General features: G+C 40.6%; 1 protein-coding gene across 1 annotated transcript in view; it reads right to left on the bottom strand.

The window, feature by feature from the left end:
- Nucleotides 1-416: 416 nt before the first annotated feature.
- Nucleotides 417-26,922, bottom strand: part of KIF16B (kinesin family member 16B) — a 138,264-nt gene continuing 111,758 nt past the window's right edge. The window contains exons 25-26 of the mRNA XM_059828444.1: nt 16,020-16,103; nt 417-588 (exon numbers count right to left, since the gene is read on the bottom strand). Of these exons, the coding sequence (XP_059684427.1) occupies nt 430-588; nt 16,020-16,103 (243 nt within the window). The 3' untranslated portion in view covers nt 417-429. The remainder of the gene's footprint in view (nt 589-16,019; nt 16,104-26,922) is intronic.

Below are 26,922 nucleotides of genomic sequence, written 5' to 3'. Positions count from 1 at the left end.
AACAGCTTGGACAGAAACCAAAAGGCTGCTCAGAAACCCTCCGTCAGCACGACACACCGCCACGGTAAAGACAAGACGCTCTCACACCACCGGAACGAATTGTCTGAGCCTGGGAAGGACACACTCCCACTAAGGAGCGGATCCAAACACAGCACGGGAGTCAGAATCTTTGTACGGTCTTAACAGAGCAACTTAAGACAAAAACTGTCCGTACACCCCATGGCAGGAAAAGGCAGGCACTAATAGGAGCACCGGGAAAGGCCACAGGCTAGCGCTGGGGCGCAGCTCTCTGTCACGGGAGTCGTTTTGATGCAACTTCCCGGGTACGGAGGAGGATACCTTTTTTCTTCCCCCCATTTCTCTCACACCGCAAAAGTGAAGGCACCACTCCGACTGTGCTCCTCCGGCAGAAGGGTCCCGGCCCAAAAGTTAGCTGGTCCCGTGGCTGCTATAGTCAAAAACGCCTTTCCTGAAGAAGGGTGAGAATTCGCAGATGGTGTGTTTCGACAGAGTTAGCCCCACTTTATCGATGTGCAGCGGGGACGATGGCGATTTCAGCATTGCAGAGAAAAAGCTCCTGAGGTATTTCTGTGGAACAAAAATGCAAAATGTCATCAGATTTACTTGATCAAATTGATTACAACCACTTTGAAGAATTAAATGAACACCGGTGTAAAAAAAGAAAAGAAACAAGATCTCCATGGACTGTGAAAACCATCAGCATTTAAATCCATCCATAAAATATGTCTACTGAAACCTCTGTATTAAGCTCAGGAAAAGCAGAAAAGAAGTGTTTTCCACTTTCTTCCCCTGCCAAGCTTAGTAACTGTTTTATTCTGCGCTTGTGTGATGCTTTCTGGTTTCTTCTGTAGTCATGTAATGCTTTCTGCTAATCATGACCTGCTAATACTGCCGTCTAGCATTACCAAACACGACAGCAGGTGCAAACCTCAAATCCATTCCGCAGGAATTTCACTACATATGGACACAAAAGGCTTTCAGAAATCTTTCCCTCATCAAGCCTCCACAATCCTTGCATCGAAAAGGATTTGTTTTGATCAAGGCCATCTGCACAAAGATTGCATGACTTCCATACTATCTCAGAACCTACCAGCATCTTTTCACTGAGCCACCCTCTAAATTTCATGCGTTTTTAAGCCTTACACATAAGAAACATTCCCCTTCTCAAAAGTTAATATTCACCAACCGCTGTGCGACTTGCATCCATTTGTACCTAGAGAAACTGTGACAGATGTACATTAACATAAAGTTAGTTTTCACAAACCTGATGGGGTTTCCTTCACATACGGCTTGAATTATTACAATCATTTCGCATGATTTAATAAGTCATATTTATAACTTCTGAATGAAACACCGTAGGTAAAACGTTGATCAGACAGGTGCTAAAAAAGAACCCGTTGTCACCCAAATAGTTGTAAGGGAAATCTCCTATGGAGCACAGGGATAAACTCCTTTGCTCTGCTACAGACTGAGCACACAAAAAGATAACTTGAGAAATTATTCACTAATCTTGGATGCAGCGGGAAATATACCTGCGAGACAGAACAGCACAATCTCCTATGAAGACCACAAGGTTTAGTTATTTGAATGCAGCAGCTTTTGGGTCATGGAAGCAGTTCCATGTTTGGGAAGCACTCCTGATTATTCACTCTCTTCTCAAGGAGAATTCCTCCATACAATAACAACCTGTTATCTATTTAAGTACCTTGGAAACCAGCTGTATTAATATCACAGAAAGCAGGATAATAAAAAACAACAAAAAAAAAGCAGCTGGCACATAAGCTATTCTCTTGGCAGGATTGGGGGGATTTTCTTTTTTATTTAGATCTCCCACAGGTTGTATTAATGTTCATGAAAAAAAATTTCGTTACAAAAATGCCTTCAAGATGAATTCCAGCAGACTAAGAGGTAATTTAAAGTGATCAACAGATGTCATATAAACATTTGTCATAATTAGTTCACAAAGCAGGGCCCTTTAAAAAAGTCCCAATCCAGTAACGCCTGAAGGATGAATATGGTAGAAAATCAAATGTAAAACATGGCATCCTTTTAGAGTTTTAGCACTGTGCTGAAAAGTTGCTGCAGTAATTTCAGTTTATGGCTACCAAAGGCTCAAAGGTACCCAAATATCTCACCGGAGACTTTACAAGACCTATTGCGTTCACCTTGGTACGTACGGCCAGATAATTGAGTGTCATGCCTTTCCTGTAGAGCCATTATTCATTGTTTTGACATGATAGCTCTAATGGCAGAGCAGAAAATCCCTCTGCTAGAAGCGTATAGTTATCTGACAGGGAAACACTAGGAACAGCAGGTACACTTACTTTCGCAGGTCTGCGCACAGGAGTTTCTCAGTGAATATCACAGATTCTTTGAACATGAAAAAGATCCTCGGGAAAATGGCAACAAGCAGACCCTACCAGATGATGATGGAATTCATTTTGTGTGAAGGTTTCCAGCCATATGGCTTGGCATTATGCGCTCTTCAACAACCACCTCCAAGCAAATTAGCCCTCTTTTAAATCCCATATCTGCATTTGCCCTTGTTTGCAATGCTGATGTGTTAGCATAGCACAGAGCTGATGTGCCCTTGACACAAAGAAGGTGTTGCTTCGGTGAAATAAAGGCTGCTCTGCCCAGATACACTGGCTAGGAGGTAAGTCCCGTAGGAAGGGAAACAGTGATTGATGGCAGAAGTGTTTGCTCACACCACAAGCATCATATGTCTCGATTAAAGAGCTGTGGCTAGGCAGTAAGGGGGCAGGTTGCTCTGTCCTGTTGGCTGCAATATGGACGATGAAGTGGAAGAAAGTGGTAGGAGAAAAGGAAGAGTGCTCCTTACTGGTGTGTGGGAAGATGCTTCGCAAATTCAGATGGGACAGGAAGAGGATGAGGGTCACTGCAAGCTCAGAAAGGGGCAGGAGCACATCAACACCAAGTGTCAGAGATGACGGAAAGAAAACTTTCTTAGCGATCCAGAAGGGACTTGGCATGGGCTTTGTTGCAACCCAGGAAGGCACGGCAAGCTGCTGGAGTGGGAGCAAGGCTAGTGAAAGGATCTCCTCTGTCAGGGCTCAGTGGGCTGGGGGAGAGGTGATTTCAAAGCTTTTATATTAAATCCATTTCCAGCAGCAGATACAATTTTTCTCTATTTACAGAATAATGTTATTTGCGCTGAGTTTAAACGAGGTGGGAAGCACTCTGGTATCTTCTAATGTGCTCCCTTAAAAAAAAAAAAATTCTTCGCAGACATTGGCAAGCTCAGGGTGCCTTCACAGAAACATGTCCAAATTCTACACAAATCAGTACTGTGACTTCCTACCAGCATTTCACTGATAGCATCTAAATCATTGCTCCTAGGATGCAAAGCACTACATTATAGCAATCCTACTTTTGCTAGGTTTGCATGATTACCTTGGAAAGAAAAAACTAGATAAAAGCTACAAATATTCCAAAAGGCTTGGGTTTATTGCTCATTTTCATTTGTTAGCCTTTCTAAACTCCAGCCATTTGTTCTGGATTATTTAGTCTGGTAATCAGTGTTCTTCCAAATGCACTTAGGAGTTTCATTTCACTACTAGTGTTCAACTTGCTACGTTGCCGGTTTGCTGGAAAAGCTCCTAATTATAAATTTGTCAACGTCTCCGTGTGAGGGCACAGGACCCTGGCACGGTAACAGGGATGTAAAATGGGTAACTTACACACCGATCGTGTTGGTTGCTCAGTCTAAACGCTCATTCAGGAACACCGGTTCAGAGAATGGAAATACTTTTGGCATGTACAAAACTCCTAAAGATTGAAAGCCGGGTTAAAAAAACCTCCAGAACAGGAAAAGCAGTGGGTTTGCCCTCTCGGTACGCATTACAACCTTCATGGCCTTTAACTTAAAATTTATGAAAGCTGTAACTGCAAGTTTTAACTTTGTATTCCAAGTGTTTGCAAATGAAACAAGACTGGAGAAAGCATTGTGAGGCCCGAAGGTTTTTCTTTACTAGCTACTTTGAATAGCTTTCCCTCCCTTTTAACTATATTACTAGCAAAACGGTAACCATTTAAAAAACTTATTAAAACCAACTTTAATAAGGTTCACCTTTTTAGCAGTAGGCCAGTGTTCATCTCATGCTCAATCCATCAGCACGGCAAAGTCATTCTAATGATTTTTGCACTACTTCATGATGTGGGGACCTCATAATTTTGTACATTTTAATATAAATCCATAACTTAATTTAAAGTTATTAAAGTTATTACAATCAAAAAGCTTTCTGGAATGTGAAAGTATTCTTATCATCCTTTCAATTGTGGCACATTAAAGAGGAATTCAGTTCAGTGACATTGTTCTCATAATCCATTACAAACAGCGACACCCTCAGAGACCAATAGCAGAGCTTAGCAAGAATTAGATTTTTCATTAAACTTTGGTATGTTTAAAAACTCATCAACTCTGGTACTTCCAGACTACTTGAGCCTTCTCTCTGCTACTGCTGTTTCTAGCAATTTCCTCAAAAAAGTCACTGCTTTAAATTCTTTGACTATAACACTTTACGATTAGCATAATAAATATCACCTGCTAATATTTGACAGAGCTGAAAGCACCACAAACTTCAAGAAGATAAACCTTCCAAGGCTTTGGGGATTTTTGAAACAATAGCCTCTTTTCTGTGAAACAATACCTCCCTTTCAACACCTACACATCAATGTGACAGTCAAAAAAGCTTTACCACAAGGTCAGAGAAGGTCATCGGTGGCAGAGGCAGGACTAATTAACTTGCTCATCTAACTTACAGCATCGGCTCCTCGCTCCCTTTAATGCAGATGCTAGTTTCTCCCAGCACCAATCACATAATTATTCTGTTGACTAGTGTTAAGTGCTGCAAGCTTTAAATCAAATCTTGATTTAAATTATTCATAGAGCAAAGCATATGCAGGTATCAACAGCTGTTTTCTATAGGATAGGAATCTGATCACAAAAAAAGAGACAGACTGAAGCATATTCCCTGACTCAGAAAAACCACATTATGCTGTAATTAGGTATTTGCAAAGTAAGATCTTCCCAAGGAAGACTCTAGCCCCAAACAAGCAGACAGGAACGTGCTTCACTTCCAACCTGTAATCACAAAGAGAAGGATCTGCTTAGAAGACAACGCATGCAAAGGGAGCCTGCTGCAATGCACAAGTGGGAGCGCATCTCCCGCCTTAGTCTCCTAGAAAGAAATCGTTGGGCATATGCAAAGGAAAATGTACATTTGGGGCTCCTTTCCCAAATTAACCAACTTTCTCTATTTTGAACACTTCCATTGGTGTCTTGAAGAGGAAAAAAAAAAAGTGACTTCCAGGGAGGTTTCTCAAATACGAAACACTACAGAAACACCAGCTATCATCACTAACTACAGACTCTACTACAAAAAAGCCTGGCTTAAATGACACTGACACGAAATGGTGTCCCACAGAGACTTCAGGCTGGCAAAGGGCCCTGTCTGGGGTGACACTACATACAGAATCTGAAAAGAAGAGATTGTATATCTTCCCAAGAAAAATAGGATACAAACTTCTCATTGGATCTGCTTCTTCCATGCCTTGTTCTTTTTCTCTTACTGGCTAAAGTCAGAGGGAATGAACATGCTGTACAGGGAGGTAAATTGGGGCTGCAGCCTGCGATACCCCAGGGAGAGTGCAGAAGAGAGAAACCATTAGGAAAAGGGCTGCAAGCTCAGCCAAGCTCTGCCTCATCCGGGCCACAGACCACATCTCAAACACCATACAGGACTGGATTATCTGCGTCAGGTGTGGAGGACAGGGAAAGCCACTAGCCAAAATATAAGAAGTTTCTTTATGAACTGATTTCCAAGGGATCAGGTTCTCTTATGCCAAATACCCCAACATTACACAGCAAGGGGTATTCAAGCTGTCCAAACCGAGGTCTTTTATCCAAGCAGTGGTCCCAGCAGGCTCCTCTTGCGGTCTGCAAGGATAGCTCGGTCCTCCAGGTCATGATTCGCTTCACCACAGTTCAGCTTCTGCCCTGTGTCTGCCACTAAAACATTCTCCCCTTCCCTTGGGGACCACCTGAGGCTAAACTGGCTAATTAGGAGTGAGTAATTGCCTGCATAATGCTCCGATAGCTCTCTAAAAGTAGTTTCAGATCCATTTCTGGATTTATTAAATTTGAGCAAGCATAGAAAGAATTGGCAGGTAACAAGAACATAAAATACAAAGTGGTATTGCTTTGGAGTACAGCAGCTCGAAAGGATGGGGGACCGTACAGAAACTATGACTAATATCTTCACCTCCAGCCATTCGAGATAAGGATCAACTCTCCGCTCACCAGATATAACTAGCTCAGAAACATTTCGGTCTTCTGTGCGGTTTTTGTTTTGTTTTTAATAAACAAAACATGAGACTTCAATTCTTTTCCCCAACAGCTTGACATATATTGCAAGATATCATAAAGCAGTTCTGAGTAAAGTATGTGAGCAGGACAGCATGTGATATTCAATACCTCAGGTGGTATTTCAGGCCCGTCAGGACGTACCTAATGTCACCTCTGGATCCATACACATTTGTCTCCTGCATACACCCTTAGGTCATTATGTGCAGCTGTGATTTCATAGCAATGAGTAAAAGACTTACTGACTGGGAGACTACCTGCTGCCTGAAGGATCTTCTGTGAAAAATCTGGAGAGGAAGCTTCTAAAATTATGACACGATCACCTGGACCGATATCTTTTGCAGGAAGACCAGGATGGCTGGGTTCTCCTGACAGAAGCTCAGCATTAGACACTGTCAAAGTTGCGCAAAGCTCCCTTGAGGTGTCAGAGGTAACAAACGCCTCCAGAACGCATCTATCCCATAGGGACCAGCGACCTCGCTCTAGTCGCCCAGGACTTGTGTGAGCACAGAGAGGTTTTTCAGGAGAATAAAGACAGATTCACACGTTTGAAAATGACAAGTCACCACCGCGTTAGTCATGATTTTAAGGGGGGGTGGGGGGGGTGGGGGGTGGTATTTGCTTCAGATTGGCAGACATTAATTAGGCCCAAGGCTGGATTAACTGGCTTCACATTACACAAGCAAAGAATAAAGGACTGACTTGTTTTAATCAAACCCTTCCTGTTCACTTTGATTAGGCCTAATCAGAAGCGAGGCTGTTTACAGATAATGCCTAGTAGTCACTGAAAAAGAAAAACTAAAAGAAATAAATGAATCAAGAAGTTCCCAATCAGTATCACCTTACCCTGTGTTTGCATGTCTTATACCTCCACGTACAACTCCACCCGACGCACCAACGATTTCCATCCAAAACAAAGTCTACATATAATTCTACATATAATTCTACCACCATACCCAACGCACATCGCTGGCTCTCCCAAAGCGCACCCATGTTATACTTCCAGCAGTCTCACCAACAGACTTTGCCTGCACTAACGTCCTCTTACCAATGGAGGAAAGCAAGCCTGGCACCACAGGGGCCAGTACTTCTGGGGATGTAGCAGCCAGGCACAGCTTTTGGGGGAGCAGAGTGTTTGCTGCAAGGTGCCATAGGCTGGCTACTTTTCCTAAAAAAAAAAAATATTTATGGGTTTCCCTTAACAGAAATAATACAAGTATGGCAAATTATGCTAGGTTGGGGTTTCTTTTATATACTAGCAAAAATCTTGCCAATTTGACCATGGTACACACACGTAAACTCTTAACATGTTAGACTGAACTTATCTGCCACGGAGCTAGATAGAAGGAGGTGAGATTGAGAGCTTCAACCAAAAATGTAATGTAGCTCTTCTGTTAGTGAACAGATTTACCTATACAGCTCCCAAATGTTAATGTGTCTGTAAGTGCTAGATCTATAAAAATTTAATTTTCCTTTGATAGCGAAGAATTTAGCCTTTGCTTTTGTTGGAGCTACAAAACTGAACTACAGAGACTTGTGCTCTTGGCTGCTGTAAGTCACTGCAGTGGTACTAATGCTGCGGCAGTCTGGGTTGGTGGTGGACTTAACCCAAAGCAGAGAGAGAAGCAGCAATACCGTACACACCACTCATTTGGGTATGTTTAGAGGTACCTAAATGACTTTGGAACTAAGTGGATAAGAATCAAGCTCTTTAAGCAGCTAAATTCCATTAAAAAAAACTGGACTTACATTTTTAGCCCCTTGAGAAACTCTCCCTACTGTTTTTATGCACAGTGTAATGCAAATTCCTTCAATCAGGGTTACAGTTTCCTCCACAGCTATACAGGTGAGAGCAGATTTTACCACTACATTTCCAGAAGTGTTTGAGTGCCACTAAAATTTAATTTTACCCAAGGCGGTACTGAAATTTACTTGAATTCATACACCTTTTTGAATTTTCACAATGTACAAGCATTCTGAGAGATGCCAGTTACGATTCAAGGTGAAATTGCTCTCCTAGGTTTTCAAAATCCAAACTATTCATTATAGCTATTTAGAGCGTTTTTCTGTGCAAGTCTAATGGCATGAGCACATTATGTTGAATTACTATTATGCTGCATCAATTGAATTAACTTCTGAAGTCAGTCTACATCCTAAATTACAATCTTATTCTGCCTGAAATTCATTTAAAATCCACAGGACTTAATATTTCTTACAACACCTGCATGCTAAAAGCTTATATTCGTTGGCTTTAAGTAGCTCCAATGAAAACTGATTGTAGGCTGGCAGGAAAAAAAAAAAAAGGCAGCAAGGGCTATGATTTACAGGTGCTCTATCAGTGTAAGTCTTCTTTTGGAAGCGAACAGCCGTACTAAAAAAGATCAAACCAGACCTGACTGGTGAAGGAAGCCAATCTTTTCTCTGGAGCACAAGTGAAAACAAGTCCTGCCAAAATCTATTCGGAAAGAACAACAACAGGATTGAATTCACCACGCAACCCTGGGCCAGCAGCGACGGCGTGTCGTCTGCTGGAGTGGCCTTGGCAAACAGCTACCAATGCACTTGACATGCATCACCCTCTACTTCCTTCGGTGAAATCAGATGCTCGAGGATGACTGATACCCTTGCTTTGAAAAGGGATAGCACCGAGTCCAACCCAGCGTCCTTGGTCAAGTGCTCCCTTTATTCATCTGCTTACAGCTGAATGTGGAAAGCCATTACTGGAGACTGACAAAGGTACACACTCCAAAACTTGATTTGTAAGAGGATGTTGGGAAATTTATTCTGAACTGACAGCAAAACATGATGTGGAGCTAAACTAGAGTTCAAACTACATGCTGTCACATATTCTAAACTTACTAAATCACGACAAACACATCTCCTTATCTTCCAATACTCTGAAATCTCTAAGAAGGAAAGAAAAAGAAAAAAGGCCTCCGAAATGCACATCCTATTTAATTCTTCTGTTGTAACGGAGACAAACATTTTATCACAAAAGATCCAGTTATTGAGGGAGGGATCTTAAGTTATACACCTAAAGAAAGAAATGCCAAAATTATTGTAAAGGGGTATGTATGATACTGTGTAAAGTTACCTCTAGCAAACTCTGCAAAACAGGGTTTCAGACCTGATCTTGAGTAAGGCACTGAGTTCGAGCAAATGAGACCAGGGGGCTGCTTACGCTCACTGATCCTTTTGCATCCAGTAGCCTGTTGGACTGGAGCTTAAAATTAACTCATCCAGAAAACAACCCCAGGCTTTCACTCCTTCTAAACTACCATCTTTCTCTTCTATTGCTATTATAAGAATAATGTCTTGCATTTGCTGTGGGCCTGGCTGAGAGTCTGCGGTATTTAATCAAAGTAACATTTTATTGGTATAGGATCAACTGCTGATGTACGCAAAGTCCTAATTTTGACTTATTTGTATCTAGTGCCTGTAATCAGTAAGTAAAATTAATTTTATTTATTCACTCGATGAAGCCAACATGCCTCACACGAGAAGCAGCACACTGCTGAGAGCTGCTACAACTCCTCTTTGAGGGCTGCTGCTTCAAAGAGAAAAGCCAGGTGCCTTGGGCAGCCCTGATGATGCACTGAAGGCTGGGAACCTGACATGTGGAATTGCTCTCAGATGGCTAACTGCAAAGTTTTACTGTCTGCAGGCAAGGCAAGACTTCAAAAACAAAAATAACTGCTTTTCAGCAACAACACTAAAGTTTTTAAATGGTTACTACAGGTTATGAAGGGCACTTGGTGCAGACTAACTGTACCTAATCTATAAGATTATCCTTGACATGGATTTCATATAATTGATATTCACAATATGGCCCGACCACACATGCTCTTCTCTTGGCCTTGTGGATGTATCTATGCTCTTTCCTCCTGGGCTCCCGTTGCATCCCCATTCCTCTAGCGGGAAATTAAAACCATCACTCCAAGACGTTGCATTCTGTAGTTCAGACTATGGGTATGAAACAACCTTCTCTAGGATTATCAAACACTGACATTTGCAGCAGTTCGCTTTTGTGCTAGCAGTCATGTCTGTAACAAAAGGAAAAGCTTCCTTTTACCTTTCAATGATTATCAAATGTATTCTGAATGCTTTCTGAAGTCCTTCTCATTGAGATGCTTCTAAGAACTGTATTTACAACCACACCGTTAGAGGCAAACATTCAATCTGCAAGAGCCAGGCTGGTGAGCAGATGGCTTGAAAGCTTCTTCTTAAAAAGCTTTGGTATTAGGGATGTTGCTGTAAGCTGATACTGGAGTCTAATAATTTCCTTTTAATAATCACTTTGAACTGACACATCATCAGTAGCTTTGAAAGGTCTTTGTGACTGGCGTCAGAGTCAGGAAAAATCAAACAGAAATGGTAACTCTGACCCCACTTGACAGGGCTTTTGTGCTAGAAGTATCAGTCCGCCTATAACTAGGATGAAGCAGGTTGTCTCAGTTAAACATATTAAGGGATGGGGCTGTGAAACAAAGGCCGGTGGGATGTACTCACAGAGTTCATACTGAATATTCAGATGATGAATCACCTAAAAATCGCTTTAAAATGTTTCTGCCCTCATGACTTCAAGGAAAACCTCAAGAAATGAGGTCTCAGACAGACTCAGACATTCTGTTTGCTCAAATCTGTCAACAAATATTTTGAGATTTTTTTTTTCCCCTCAGATGTTTCTTTTGCTGGTCGCCACCGAGGTGTTACTTCTGAAACTAATAATACATTTAAATAACAAGAATGAATTCAAGTTCAAGGAAGGGTGCTACTTTCATTATTTCATGTTTTCCTTAAGGACCAGATTCTTGGAGCCATGCAAAACCAGCAGAATCTCACTTCTCAAGGGGAAAGTCAGAGTGGGTAGCTTTAGAGCCCTATAAAAAAAAATCCTAGAAATTATCAACTTCAAAGGAACTCAAGTGCGAATACAAACTAAAAACAAAACAAAGCATTTGGCTTCTAAGTTAAAGAACCTTACTTTGGAAGCTTAATTTTGGCTGTGGGGAACAGCACTATTTCAGTCAGTTCAGTGTCTACGATGCTTTCCCCAGTTCTACAGAGTCGAGAGCAAAATTGAATTATGCAGTTCATACAAGATTTATTTCTGCCTGTTGCATTAACACCTATCATCGAAAACCTCATCAGATGACATCAGGAAGTGAGAAGGTTAAGGACAATTGTATTATTAATTTTAAATAAATTGAGCGTGTCTATCTTTTAAAGAGGTGCAAAGTACCAAGAAAAAAGAAGAGCAAAGGCAATGCCAGGTAGATGTATGTGCTCCTACAAAACCTGAAGTAGACTTGCTTTACCATACTGTTACAGGTCGGCTTTCTTTCATTCCCTGAGCTCTGTAAGTGGCAGCAAAGGGAAACACACGACTCCTACCGACTGCTGAGCTGTCTGCCGGTGCATCCCCGACGGGGATCTTGCTTGTTCCCCTTTGCTGCCCACAAACAAACCTGAGGAAATGCAGCACTGGGAACAGGGAATGGGAAACAGGGAACAGAGACAAGGAGACAAGCTGAGGCTTGGGGGAGTTTCTGTTTTCCTTTAAGCAACAACCTGTTGGGATTTTTGTCAGCAAAACAATCGGGTTTTTTCCCTACGCACGCTGGTGACAGCAAAAGTAGAAAAGAAAGCCGAGTGGGTCCATGGCTGCAAGGCTTCTGACCAAGGAGTCAAGAAGCACAACTCAATCTGCTATGTCAGCTCAGACAGTTCCTCCTGCCCAGTTTTTCTGGCTGCACAATGGGAAAATGAGGCTAAGAGCAATCTTCGTTTACTACAACAAAGCATGACTCCAGGAGAAGAAGAAAAATAATGAGGGGAATGATATGATACAGAAATGCAGTAGCCAAAGAAGCTGGGATTTCAGGAAAACTTCTTTTTACTGTCATCCACAGGTCTAGCAACTCACCAAGGAATAAAAGATATTTTACAGTTAAAGCAGGAACAGATACATTCACTGAATCACGTATCTCTTGTGACATGTGTTTCCTTTACAAAGTTTTTGCTTAAAAAAATAAAAAAAGGAATATACATCATCTGATTTCATTTTAAAAAAAAAGGTTCCTATACTCTTATCTACTGATTTCTAATTGCATGAAAGGATAGATACACACTAACTTCTATTCATTAACTTTAATCAAAAGAATTCTTGGCTGTTTCATTTAAGGCGGATTTAATCAAGCAAGGTTGGCTCTGAAGTGAAATTACAGTCTTTAGACTGCAGAACAATTAATTTAGAGTTTTGCCCTGCAACAGGTCCCTGATGAAATGCTAAATTAATAGATTGCGATAGCGCATTTCAGATAGGTAATTTTAAATACAATTTAGCTGTTTTCTCTTAAGACGTATAGGCAAAACCTTTGTGCAAACTTGCTTCTTATTTTTCCAAACCTCAAAGGAAATCTAAGATATTGGTCAAAAGACTTCATATTATACCAACAAACACCAAAGCAAAAGTGTTTACATTGCAACTGTGTGTCACCCTAGAGATAAAAGACTTCTCCTCAGGTTCATCTCACGCAAAAATGTAGACATAATGCGCTTTCCTACCAACAATGTATTGTGAAGGTTTTGGTTATTAAGCATTTGTACCAGCTAGGATAAATAAAGGAACTTCATGATTTACATAAACTTTGCATTTATTGTGATTTTAAATCACAATCCTCATAATTTGGGGCTCTCTGGAGTCTTTTACTCCAAGTAATTTCATCTCCATTATGATGAAATATGTCCACTTCTAATCTCAAGCTGAAATAAGGTAACTCTATGTGACAATCTTAAAACAAAGCAAGCCCTGCAGCCAGGCCCCCCGATTCTAGTTGCCTTGAAAGGTACCACAAACCCCCTGCTCTCCTCAGCACTTCTCCTACTGTGGCAAGAATCCAAGAGGTGATGTGTACGAAAAACCAAACTCTTGCTAAACTGCCCCACGAAGGATGTTTTGGACAAATCTTTTTATAATTAGGCGCAAGGAAAATTTCCCTGACTAAAGCCAAAGTGGGCCAAATAAAATAACAGTTCAGATATCTGCATTAGAACCAGCTCACTGATTGTTGTACGCTTAGTTAAGTGGAAGAGTAGTTTTGCTCCTACAATAAGTCCCAGACTATCTGCTTCATTTTCCCCAGATCAGACCAAGAGCTGAAATTTAGTTTTGATGTAAAGAAAAGAGCCTGCAAGGCCATTTCAGTAACCAACTGCTAATTCCAGCAAATACTCTAGTCAATCTGTTTGACTGGTATGACAACTTAAGTTGTCTCACCCCTTACGCAGGTGTACACTGGTATTTGAATGTTAATTTATGTGCATACTTAAAAAAGAAAAAATGTAAAATAAAAAAAAAAAGCAACTGCTGTTGCTCAGAGATGACCTGTGGAAAGCACTGGACTAGCCAAAGCTGCACTATCCCACTTCAATCCAAAAAGATCAGGCAAAACAACATGAAGTCACAGCCTATTCAAGATGTATAAATACTTAATGTAAAAAGTAGAAGAGCAGAGTAATTTCTTTGTCATCCACCACTGGGATGACAGCTCTATTAATGATTTTACAATACAGAATATTTGTTCAGAACACTTATCAGACTGATATTTGTCAGGCTGTCATCTATTTTTAGCCAATAAAGTCAGCTCAGACACTGGATAAGAATAAACATTTTTGTTGGCCTGGAAGTTGTGCTTTGCTTTTTCTAAAAATGCTGTATTAGCTCATTAGTTCTTGACTAACCATGTGGAACAATCAAATAAGCTTTTATACTATACTACAGCTATAACAACACATCACGTGCAAGGCTTGAAAGAGATTGCAAAGGGTTTTCAGCAAATCAAGGTACAGGATCAGGTATGAAAGCCAACTGAAGACAAGTTTCTGCTTGTTACCAAGGTCTGATGCCCTCACCTTTTACCTGATCGAATTCCCACGTGAGAAATGCGCTACGGTCAAAAGGCCAAGAAACCACGGCCCTTACAGAGGCAATCCATCCATTTACTACTTTCTGGTTAGCCCGCTGAAGCGTGCTCAAGGTTCCTACCAGACAGAAAGCCACAAGGCAGTAACAGCCAGTATTTTAAATAGAACTGGTGCCTGTGCCATCTTCCACTGGGGTTTTGACCAGCTTGTTACATCAAATTCCTCATGGCAAGGACGGTAACATTTGCTTGGCTCCCTGTCCTCTTTATCTAACATTTCCTTAGCCATTGGGGATCTTCAGTTTCTCCAACACAGAGTGATTTGTCGGCATTGAGTGGCATGACCAAGCGTACTACCTGGCATATGGCAAAACATATTCATGTGAACAGTGGCCATATATTACTATTGTTATGTCTGCAAAATATATAGGTAATAAGTGTTAATGACTTAATTTAGCTAAAACAGATACAATTTAATTTTAAGCTAAAAACTGGCTATATAGAGAGCTGTAAGTACTATATGGCCATGATCAAAGCATCACTATATACAGCAGTTTTAACATTTAGAAACATTACAATAAAATCTGTTAGTAAATCAATGACAGGTCAGAAAGATTAAGGGATTGAATTTCTTATTGGTACAAAAATATGCAAATTGAGTACTAGACTTTAACGTGGCCATGCCTTTATGCCCTCTATAGAGGGCATGAAACAAAAAACAGATTACATTTTGTGCTACATGTAAAACAGCCTCACATCAAAAGCCAGTGGGAGGATGTTTTTGTTTGTAGATCAAAGCAAAGGTGAAGTACGTAGAAAAAATTCAAAACATGCAAGAATATATTCCAGTTGGAAGCAATCTACTTTTATACTAATTTCTCTAAAGCTCTACTTTACACTACTTTACCTCTACAAAGAATATAATTCTCAATGACTTGCATGATCACGTAATCCCCATATGGCTACAATATAGTTGCGGGGGGTATGGTTTAGTCTTTGTTCCCTCCTCCTCTTCTTTCCCAAAACCCCACCTCCTGCCCCCGGGTTGCAACAACACATGCATTAACATAGAAATATAAAGACCTAATGTGTGATAGGAGTCCAAATTATGCCATCCACACAGCACTGCAGAGAAAGCAAAAAATCCAAACCCTTATAAACTCAGTAACTTTGTCCACAAACAAAATCAATTTTTAAAACTAACTGAAAGAAAGAGATACCTTCAGAAAGCTGGGTTACAAAATAAAGCTCAAAGATGCCTAAATATTGCTTTCCTTCTGTCATGAGATATGTGGATATAGTAACTATGATAAAATAGTAAATCTTCAGCTAACAAATTGCATTTAAAGTAGCAATATTTTTTTTAATCTTGTCTTGCACAGAGACCATCTGTCTACAATGAACACTTACCTCACCCACAACCTTTCCCCCTTAAATAAATGTACCTCCTATGAATATCTCTAAAGAGACGCTTTTTTTCCTAAACTAGGATTAATATTTTTTTTAAGGCATGTTTCATTACTTTGCAATCTACTGCTGCCATCTCCTGTGTTAAATGAGGCAGCAAGTAACTTCATACTTACAAGCAGGCTATTTAACTTCGACCATATGGGAATGGTTTCTGTTGGTCAAGCAGAGAGTACTCCACCTAAATACACTGCAGAAGGCTGTTAAAAAGTTGGCATTACCTCTAAGTGACTCCGTCGTTCTGCAATCACTCGTTCATCCTTGTTTCCAAAGAGCTTCTTTGGAGGGAATTCTAAAGTGGCGAGCTGGAAGACATTAAAGGATGAATCGGCATCAGAAGTGACAAGCTCAATTGAGAAAATCCTCTTTAAGCTATAAAGCAACTGGGAAGAAGAAAATGGCAAATATTCATGAGCTACACTATATGCTATTAGCAAATATCACATTACACATTTCGACTTGCGTTATTATGATCTGGTCTGTAGTACTGCTAAGATAACAATGCGTTTTGTCATAAACAAGCGACAGAAAGCAAATTTAGGAATGAGACTGCCACCATTTGCTCACATAAAGATTCCACAGCTGCAAACTGAATCGGATGTGATAGCACCAACTAAGAAGTAAGAAGGATCTCTTCAGGAATTCTGCATATCTTAAAAGACTGCGCGCAGTCTCTTAAAAACCGTGGTGTCCAACCATACCCTCGTGTAATTTGTTTGTCTTTTCTTATGTTGTACCATAAACGTAAGAGCATTGGCTCTAAGAACTATCACTGAAGTTCTGCTGTGGGAGATGGCATCGCTGGACTCCAGCTGACACCTGAGCCGGACCCGAGGGACCTTTCGCTGTGCCTTGAACTACAACTTCTTCCTTCACAGCGGGGACAGGCTAAGAGCAGGCACCTATGCTGTGATGGCAGCTAAGGTGATGGGAAGTGGGACCTTCTTGAGCTGTAACTCAACTGTAGCTCAATCACATTCAAATGTGTGTCCGCGTTGGAAGCTGATAGCTTTAATTTCTGAAGAGAATCCACATGAGCAGGCAAAATCCCATTTATCGCACTGAAAATGAAAACAAGGCAGCAGCACAACTCCTAAAAACAGCTCTGCAGATCTGTCCTTTCAGGAGTTCTTCCACAGAGGTGTTCAAAGCTATCTTCTCATTCCTTTTTCATCCTGTAGGAACTCTGGCAAGCTACACTGGTAAGGGAGAGAGCGAGGGAACTGTCTTCCTTTCGTGTACACCAACAAATAAAATGCTTGAACAAATTCCAGCCAGCTATATCTGGAAAACACACAGAAGACTCAAGAGTTGGTAACGAGTACCAGTGAACTTGGTCTGCTAAGCCACTGCTGCAGGAACGATGCACAAGAAAGCAAGTCCTCTCCGCATAGTTTGTGTTTGCACTTGAAGGCACATCAAAACTGACTTTCTCCCAGCTCTCGCTGTACGAGAGAGAAATATGCAACCTCCCATTGGCATTGCTGGAGTTGTTTTGCAGGCGAAAAGCCCTGTGTAAAAATGCCTCCTGCATTAATTCCCCTGGCTATTTGATGATATTGAACTAATAAACAAGATGCATCATTTTCTAGTATATCAGCACATATAGGACTATAGAGAATTTATGGCTGGTTACAAGGAGCAGCAATACACTGAATTAAATGAGGAGCTTTACTATTAACAGTGAATGTAAGCATCTTTAAAATACAGAGGAATTCTGCAATACAAATAATTTATTCCCATTCTCTGGTTCAGCTCCAACTTGGATAATTTTAAAGAAATGCCTAGCCACCTTCAAATGAACGATATAAAGTGATGTGGGGCACCAGAGCAGACGGAAGAGATGTCTGCTCTGCATCAGTCTCGCCAGCACGCCCCAATTATATTCCTCAAATTTCTCCAACTATATTCTTCTCAGTGTGCCTGCTTCTTCATGTTGGCAGGACAAGCAGTACACAACCAAACAGTATCTCATAATTATGTCCTTGGGACTTATTTCCACCGCATTATTCACTCCTTAACCTATACAGGATTATAAGCGCTAATATTTTCATGGACTTCAAAATCCCGCCCCTGCAGAAATTATATTTTATTAAATAGTGCTGCATCACGTCACTGCCAGAAACAAGCAAGGTAAAACAACTACCACCACAATCCCTTGCTGGCCCTAGGGAGATTGGTTTTGTATTTATTTGCTAATAAATACTTTAATTATAGAATTTTTAAATAGTGTCTGTTAAAAAACAATTTGCACAAATAAAAAAACCCTACTGCTACAAAGTCCTCAAGACATACTCTGTAGAGTCAAAGCAAGGTATTACAGCTAAAAAATGAGGAATGATTTCTTTAGCTAAATTAAGTTTGATTTTAAGAGGCATTTGGGGACTGATTCTACAAAACTTTGGGAGGGGCAAGTTGTTTTCCTAATCTGTTAGCTTTCTGGATACATCTTAGAAGCAAAACAGTTGCATTTTCTCAAGCCAGTAAGTTTTGCTAAACTCATTCAAACTGAAGTAGCTACTCACATAGTTTTAACATTTCTTAACTCCCACATCACTACGATGCACAAATCTTTGAAACCAAGCCAATGAAAGTCCATTATCACAGTCATGAATTTAATACGCAAGAGAAAGGCCTCAGCCAGTAAACTTGGCTCTGAAATGTTCAAAGTCACAACCTGTACCTAAATGAAAATCATAATTTCATTGCTGGTCAAGACCTGCATCTGAATACTTTGGACTTAGAGAACTGTATATAATAAAAACCTCCATCCAGATCAGAACGCGAATGTGCCAAACTATACTTGGCACACATATATACCTTACTTATGTTTGTAATACACGTATGTGTGTACAGAACACACCTATACATACATATACGTAACTCGGAAGGATTTTGCATCCTGCAGAGAGGACGTTACAAAGGACTGATCATCTACTGCAGTCACCATCTCTACGGGACTGGATGCAGAAGGCGCATGACCTTGAACCTGCTGGAACATTTCCATGTCCCGCTCTTTCCCAAGGGTCCTCTGGCTCCTCTTTTCACCCAATGACTGGCAGATGTCCATCTCACAAATAAAAAACGGAGACCATTTCTGTCACACAACAGATGACCACCCAGCTATATGACAGAAAAACCTCCAGCCATAGATTTCATTGCCACTTCAGCAACTCTTGGAAACCCCGAATTATTCCAGTGCGTTCTACTGCACTACATGCCAAGAGTCTAATCCCTACCAAAATGAAAAAGAGATATATTCAAAACTCTCTGGGCTTGAGTTTCAGGCTGTTCGAACACTTAATGCAGACATGACAGCACCGGTTTCCACCCAGTTCGCAGCTTGAAAATTATCTTTGCAACACGAGAACTAGAACCATTCATGCGGCAATGTGGATTATGCAGGCCTTTATGTCTCTGTCTCATTTCACTGGAATAGGAAGCTGGCCCATTGTAGAATATTGCTATAAAAATATAATATTAGTATATTTACCAGAGGTAGTGTGCTTATATATATACACCATTGATCTCTGTCACTCTGACTTACAAAGTTACTCCTTTAGTGTGGGGAAAAATACGTTGGTGCAAGGGTTCCACAAATATGCAGTGATGATAAAACGTTCTCATCTCGTCCTAATTTTGGTTTATAAAAAAAGGAAAGGAGCCCTGCAATACAAATATACTGAAGTAATGATAAATGTTACCATAACTGTGTATAAAGATCCTCTGTCCTGATGTATCATTTGACACAGAGACTCTGAATGTAATTGTGTGCGATTCAGAAATGCAACCATTCAAGAGAATTTTGAGGTTTATTTAAAATACCTTACTCATTTAAGCCAAATCGAAGTAGCAAGTATTTTACTAAATACAAATTTTGTTATTAGTAGTGCTACAACGCCTTTAAGAAACTGCACAGTAACTTCAGACGAGACTACCACTGCTAGAGGTTAATGCACACAGCACAGTATGTGACTGAGCCGCATTTGTTCTGTCACTTACACATGTAAGAGATCTGCAGGTGTAGATTTTGCATTGAGATGTTTGCCTTGGCTCAAACACTCTAAGAAAATTTCACACTATCCAGATTCAGGAGTATAAATTATTCTTTTAGAATTAAATGGCCACGTACCCTCTGGCTCAAATTAATTCTTCGAGGGTCACACCTTGACTACAAGATGAATGTTTTGCGGCAATCAAGGCACAACAGTGGTACTCTACAGGTAGCAAGGTAAATTATTCTACTTTCCTGAATTTTCTGAAGCACGCCCCTCCTCTCCCTGTCCCCCTTGCTGCAGCGGCAGTGAAAGCGTTTGGCAGTCAGTCTTTTTCGGCAGGGATGTTCTGTCATTTTTTAGGGCTGCTGATGAGGTGATATGTTTGCTGTCAGGGGAAATTAAGAGGCATATTCCCCAGCCTGAAAGGAAGAGTGAGCTCAGATTATTTCCTGAGAAGCTTCTGCATGTAGCATGCATGATTTCTAATTTTTATTTTGGCTGCAGAAGCATTTCCCTACTATATGTAACTATAGCATCGCTGCAATACAAATTCCATTCTATACATACCAGTGTGCACACACATGCATATGCATACCATGGGCAAGGCTGGGAATGCTCTTAGACCCACAATGCAAAGCCAGATAATTTTTTAAAATAGTACGGAGACACCTCAAGACTGCATATCAGCACTCCTAATGTCTTTTAGACATTAAACTTTTTAGAGTTAATGATGTTTATCCTACCTGGCAATCGTTGCTAGGCAGTAGCAGTCTTAGGGAGAGGCAAACAGTCATTTGCAATTTACTCCCTAATTTCTTTATAATAAATAAAGGCTGTTTTTTATTTCTGGGTCTTATATTACTTGGAGACATATTTGTCTGTGTCTCAGCAACCTTATCAGTAAGAAATGATACTTATCTACCATGATACAGTATTTGTGAGATTAGTATGATCAAGTTGAGACAGTACTAGGTCCAGTCCTCAAGAGGAAGGTGCTTCATACCCAGCAAGTATTATTCTAGTAAATTTTATACAGCTTAATGGATTCCTATACTACTTCTCACATTTCAGCCAGGAGACTGGTTTTAACAAGGTTATCGGCAGGCATTTAATGCTGGTAAGAGTAGGTGGCAGAACAGTAAGCGACCCTTATTTTAGTTACCTGTTTTATCTTATATATAACTCTTTGACCTTAAGATTCACCCTACTTCTGGAAACAGCATCTACCTAACAACACCTATATGGAAGCATACTCTTTTAAAGTGAAACCATACATCTTCACAACCTTCAACTACTGAGCCCCTGAGGAAGAGATGCAAATTTGGATACTGGCCTTTTGGAAGCCAAGAGAGTGCGAATGAAGGCTCCAGTACGACGAAAGGCTCTGTCTGGGACAGGGAGCACTCTCATTTCAGGACCTTTAGAAAACAAAGCCGTCAGCGTTTGAAGGGTGTCCCTTAATTTCTATGATATTCAGTTGGAGACTCTTTACTGACGTTAACTGAAGTTTGCTAGGGACCTGCTGGATTTAGTTCACTTCGGGCGCTTTAGGGTACGGTGGAACAGAACATGTTAATAAAAAGTCTTGTACAGTACTTTGCAGATGATATTTCAATATACAGTGGACCAAAGTAAAATACCTCATAATACAGTCATGTAGGCTTGTCACTTCTGAAGCGTGAAATTGTTCGAAGTATTATGCTCCCTAAACATTAAGAAAAAGTGCCATTTTCCGACATCAAGCAAAAATCTACAGGATTGAAACATCTCATTATTTCTGGTGGGTAAAATCTATGTTTTAGTGCCTACAACATGGTATAAGATTTTTTTTTTTTTTTAAGAAAAACAGGGCAGACATTGATGGTGGCTGAGTCATCTTTAATCTTTCATGCCAAATTCTCTTTGTACTTCAATGTTTTGATATATTTAAATGGGGGGGAAAAGGGGAAAAAAGAAAATTAAGGAAATGCTAACTATTTAATTTAAAAGTCAGTCTTCTTTAACTCTCATGTTACTTTTACAACTCTGAATTTTCTCATTTTTCAAAGGGCATGTCTGACTTTTGATCCTTTGTACCAGAAATCTCTGTCACAGATGAGAAAAATCAAAGAGGAGAATGTGGCACGGTTTTGCAGCCAGTGTGGCTGCACCTGACTTGATTTTACAGTGAGTAATGAAAGAAAAAACTGTCCTACTTTCTGTTTTTGAAGTTTAAACAAAGTAACTTAAGCCTCAACTTCAAGATGTACTAAGGCTTCCAGACTCTAATGAAATTGGACAAAAGCTATATTCTTAACTAGGAACTTGCAGTAAATATTTAGGGATTTGACAACAAGGTAAAAAAAAAGCTTAAATTCTCTATTTTTACTAGTATATGAAATAAACCACCTATTCTACACAATTCCATAAGAGAGCCTTAGGCAAAGGGAAAACGTTAACACTTAATGAACAGATTAAAGGCTACTTCATAAATTCTGCAAAAAAAAAGTCAAATCGAGATCAAAAGATAAATCATTTCAACACATACTATCCACTAAAAAAGAAACCAACAAAATAACTTAAAACCCACCTAAGTCACATATTCAGGTGATGTAGCTCAAACTATTTATCAAATTATGTTTTCCGAAATATGAGTGAATAAAACTCTAAACTTCTCCTTAAGAAAATAATAACGTAGTCCTCCATCATGTAAAGGCTACAGCGCTTCCCTGATACATATGCCATAGGTAAGTGATGCCCTCAGAGGACAGGAAGATTAAAGACAGTATTTTCCATTATGAACTAATTGAGAAGAGGGAATATCCAGGTGATTATTTGCTGGATACTCAGTTTGTCACCTACTTTTCCTCTTCCATTTCTAACAGTCTCTCTCTACTTCTTTTTCCATCTCTTCCAACGTGCTCTCCCCCACTTTCCCACTTCCCAGCTTGTCTCTATTTTATTGCCATACTGCTTCCCCATGACCTACCCAATTCTTCTTCTTACTCCACTGCCCATTTGCCACATCAAATTTCCTGTTCCCACACCATCCTCCCCACTATCTGCCAGAAGGGGAGAGGGATTTGATGTTCTCAGAAGCAGGATATCTGAGCAACTAAGGATCAGCCAAAGCTCTGCGGTGGACCCATGTCAACCTTCTAATGGACTTCTGAGAGAACTGAACAGCTTTTAAACAGCAACAAAAGCAGCCACAATTTATAACAAACAAACAAGGATCATTAACCTCCTAAAGCAAAGCAAAGTCAAGTGACCAGGAAACAGATCTGGAAAAAGGTTGTACACAACTTTCCTCCTACGCACAGGGTCCCTGCAGAGGAGTCCCCGCAGAAGGTCCCCGATACCGACCTAACGCAGTCAGTCCTTCACTGGCTTTGAGGGAAGCAGACTCTGCTCCAGCCCCTCTGCTCCCCAGGTCTTTGCAGTGTTTCTGAGACCCGAGGAGCTGCTCTAGGCTCATCCCCGCTGTCTCTCAGCTCCTCCATCAGAGCTGCAGGCTTCAAGCTTTCTGTTGTTGTCTCTCCGTGCTGCTAGAGGCTGCAGTGCCTGGATCTCACTCAAACACGCACAAGGAACAAGCACCTCCCTCCTTCCTTGAGGGAGTCCACTCAAAAATCCTAAATAAATTGGTCAGCAAATATCTCCCTTCTGGCAAATACAAGAGAGACCATATTGCAGAGTGACGTACTGGAGTTTTGGTTTTTTTGGATTTTTGGTTTGTGGGGTTTTTTGCTGGTATCTCCTGAATTCAATTTATGCCACAACTTTGTTTCCCGTCCCTTTACAGCACAGTCTTTTCTCAAAGAGGAAGCTGTTTTGCCCCACATAGACAAGAATACTCTTTTCTTCCTGCTCTCCATCCTTTTTGCTCTGTGCCAAAGGTTTACCTGCCCAGAGAACTGGTTTAACCTTTGCATTTCTGACTGGCAGGGGCAACTCCTGGTTTGCACATTGCTTTTTGCCTGGCCCCTAGTGCAGGCAGCCCGGTGAGCCAGGTCTACTTTATCGCCTCCAGAACACATCCCATTGAGGCCACAGCGTACTGGAGACCCTGCCAGGGTTAACCTGCCAGGCAAGCAATTCTGCAACTTCCCCACTGTGCTCAGACGGGCCACAATTCCTTGGGTTTTCCTGCTTATCTCTCCGGAGCATCACCCATATATACACAGGTACCTCCTCTATATCATTCCCCTGCAATACTGGCACTGAGACAGGCCAAGAAGCACATCCCATAAATATATACAGTTCTGTTGCAAGTTCGCGCAAAGTCTGGATGCTGTCACTATCCCTCACAGATCATCTTCTCTGGATTCACTAATACATGAGCATCTTCTCAGCAGGCACAAGTTCTCACAGCTCTGCTGTCTCTAATTCTGGGTAACTCTCTTTGAACTTTCAAGATCTTCCTGGCATGCTTGCCAGTTACCTTCCTCAGACAGGCATAACTCTTTCTCCAAAGAACATTACAACTTCATCTGTCACTGAAGAGGGATAAGATACAAAAAGGAAATTCACCTCCTGTGAACCTCCTTGAAACCTCCCTCTGCCGATGCAAAATTACCAAGTAGGATTGGACACCAAAAGATTTCTCTTTTGCATTTCACTAACTGCGCCTCACCGTCTTTGAATCGTGCCCACCTGCCTGTCACACAATCATCTGTAATTATCAAAAAGGTTTGACAGTTCTCATATCCAAGTTTCTCCTTTAAACAAGCAGGCTGACCTAGCCTCAATACGCATTTTTGAAGCTATGGTGAGATGTGGAGGCCACTGTTTATCGCATTATTTTAACTCCATTTAGTCTGCCTCCTGCTAGTGAGACAAATCAAATTAACTGCAGCCAAAGAAGTTACCTTGCATTACAGAGATGTTTTTCTTTTCCTTAAAGCAATTTCTAGACTAGTTGGAATAATAACATACCGAAATATAGCCATAAACGATGGTCAATATAATATTTGACAAATTACTTCATCGTTTTGTTCATTATAAGCAGTATGGTAGCATTTAAATACAGAATAACTATAAAAATGAGTGATAGGATGTCATCAAAGTTCATGCAAACCTTTCACAGTTCTGTAAAATTATGCAGCTTTGGGATTTTAATCTCTCTTATGAAAACCAAAAACTAAATGTAGCCAGGGCATCTTTCTAAATATAAACCACTATGTGCATAGCTCAGGAGTATCAACCAAGGAAAGAGGGACAAAAATTGGCCCAAATGGCCAAGAAAATATATTAAGTTCTCTATGCGGGCTGTAAACAGGCAGAATAAGATGGTGAAGAAACAGCATACACCAAACCAAATGATATAATTATCTCACATATAACCCGTCAAAAACAAATAAAAACTAATTAAATATGATTCATAAATGTATTTGGAAAATACACACAAAAAAATTGTAACATAGCATGTCCTTGCAACATTGATTTTGCTCCCTTGTTCGTCTATCCCCTGCCTCAAGACAGAAGTCTCAGGGGGGGAAAATACTAGTACCACATGGCAGACCATGGTCTAAGGCAAGGGTACGTGCTGACCTAGAGAGTCTATGGTCAAGTTTAACACATACTCTCTATGCTTTTAGCTCATGATTTGCACAAACTAAACATGAACTTTTTTCATGTAGTCTCAGGTCATGGTGCTTGGTTATTTCTTTAAAGAAATGGCAACAACTGCTGGGTTTGCAAGGTCATGTCTTCAAAGCTCAACACATTAATCAACCCATCAATGAGTGGCTCAAATCCCACTTCTCAACAAGAAGGTAAAAAGAGGAATTTTCTGGTGCTCTCTCCAGGGTTTATTTTCCTTTCAGAAGTGATTTGGGATTTGATTCATTATCTTCCCACTAGGATTTCTAGCAAGGTTAAGGAAGCGTCTCTGCAATAGTACAAGGTGGGCCATGCAGCAGACACCGTCTTCACTGTGGCTGCGTACAGCCTTGCCCCACTCCACACTGCATCACTGCCAGTGCCACGTTGGCTATCAGGCCACTTCGATTGCACACTAAGTCACAATACCATTTCAATTAAGCAACAGAAATGGGTTCAGAGAGGAGAATTCACCATAGCAGTTTTAACAGCTCTTCCCAAAAAGATTTGCTTGTTGCATACGAGCTCATCTCGGTGACATCTGGCAGCATTTATGAAACATCCCCGTCTCGTCAGGCCAACTGATGCCATAAATTTCAGTCACCCTTGCCTTTGAGAAATGCTAATAATGAAAACTCATCAAAGAGCAGCAATAATTTCTACTGCTGACGAGAAGGATGCCTTTCTGACTACTCAAAATTAATGGCAGATCTCAGGGTCTTAAGGAACAGCTGTCACAGAGAAATACACCTGCAAACAAATATGCAGTATGCTTCTAAGCTTGATTTGTTATAGATATAAAGCGGCAACTCTCACAACAAACTGGACTGATTACAAGGAGAAGTTAGCTAGCCTTCTGCGTCATTTAAAATGATAAAACCAGAGAAAACGCAGTGCAAGCAGGCAAATGGGAAGCTCAAAAGGAACTACTTAGTCCTCCCTCCAACAGTAAGTGTGATCAATAGTCATATAGGTTATACACACATTTTCACTTATGTCTAGTCTTACAGACATTACAGAACTAGCTGCTTTATCACAGGATTAAAAACTAGCTGTGAGCCTCCTACAAATTTGGGATTTTCCTCCCACTATCACTTTTGTCACTAGGTAAAGCTTAAAATGACAGATAACCAATTAAATGTAATAAACTTAAAAGACACGTTTTCAGGAGCTTGCTTGGCAAAGGATTTTGAATCTGCAGGACAGAAAAAGCAACTACGGGGACCAGAAAGATCACTGTTACTATCAGCTTCACGAGCAATACCCTATTCAGTACTGCTCTTGAGATCTTAGAGTCACAGTGGTGGGTGAGAATAGATATTTGTCTCCAAGTACAATAACATTTCTCAATCAAATACTTGAAGACAAATGCTTAGAAAGCAAGACCCATGTATATACCACGTATACACGGAAAAGTCAAAGACACACTCAATTAAAATGCCATGGTATCGAAGTCAACATCACTATTCAGGGCAGGGGAGAAAACAGGGATGTGTTTAACTATTGCAAGTATCTGGGTTTGCATTACATGTCAGTAATTTCA

This window comes from Gavia stellata, chromosome 23 (assembly GCF_030936135.1).
Source record: "Gavia stellata isolate bGavSte3 chromosome 23, bGavSte3.hap2, whole genome shotgun sequence".
In the NCBI taxonomy this organism is placed as follows: Eukaryota; Metazoa; Chordata; class Aves; order Gaviiformes; family Gaviidae; genus Gavia; species Gavia stellata.
The sequence above is the reverse complement of the archived record's forward strand: the minus strand, read 5'-3'. Positions and strand labels throughout refer to the sequence as shown.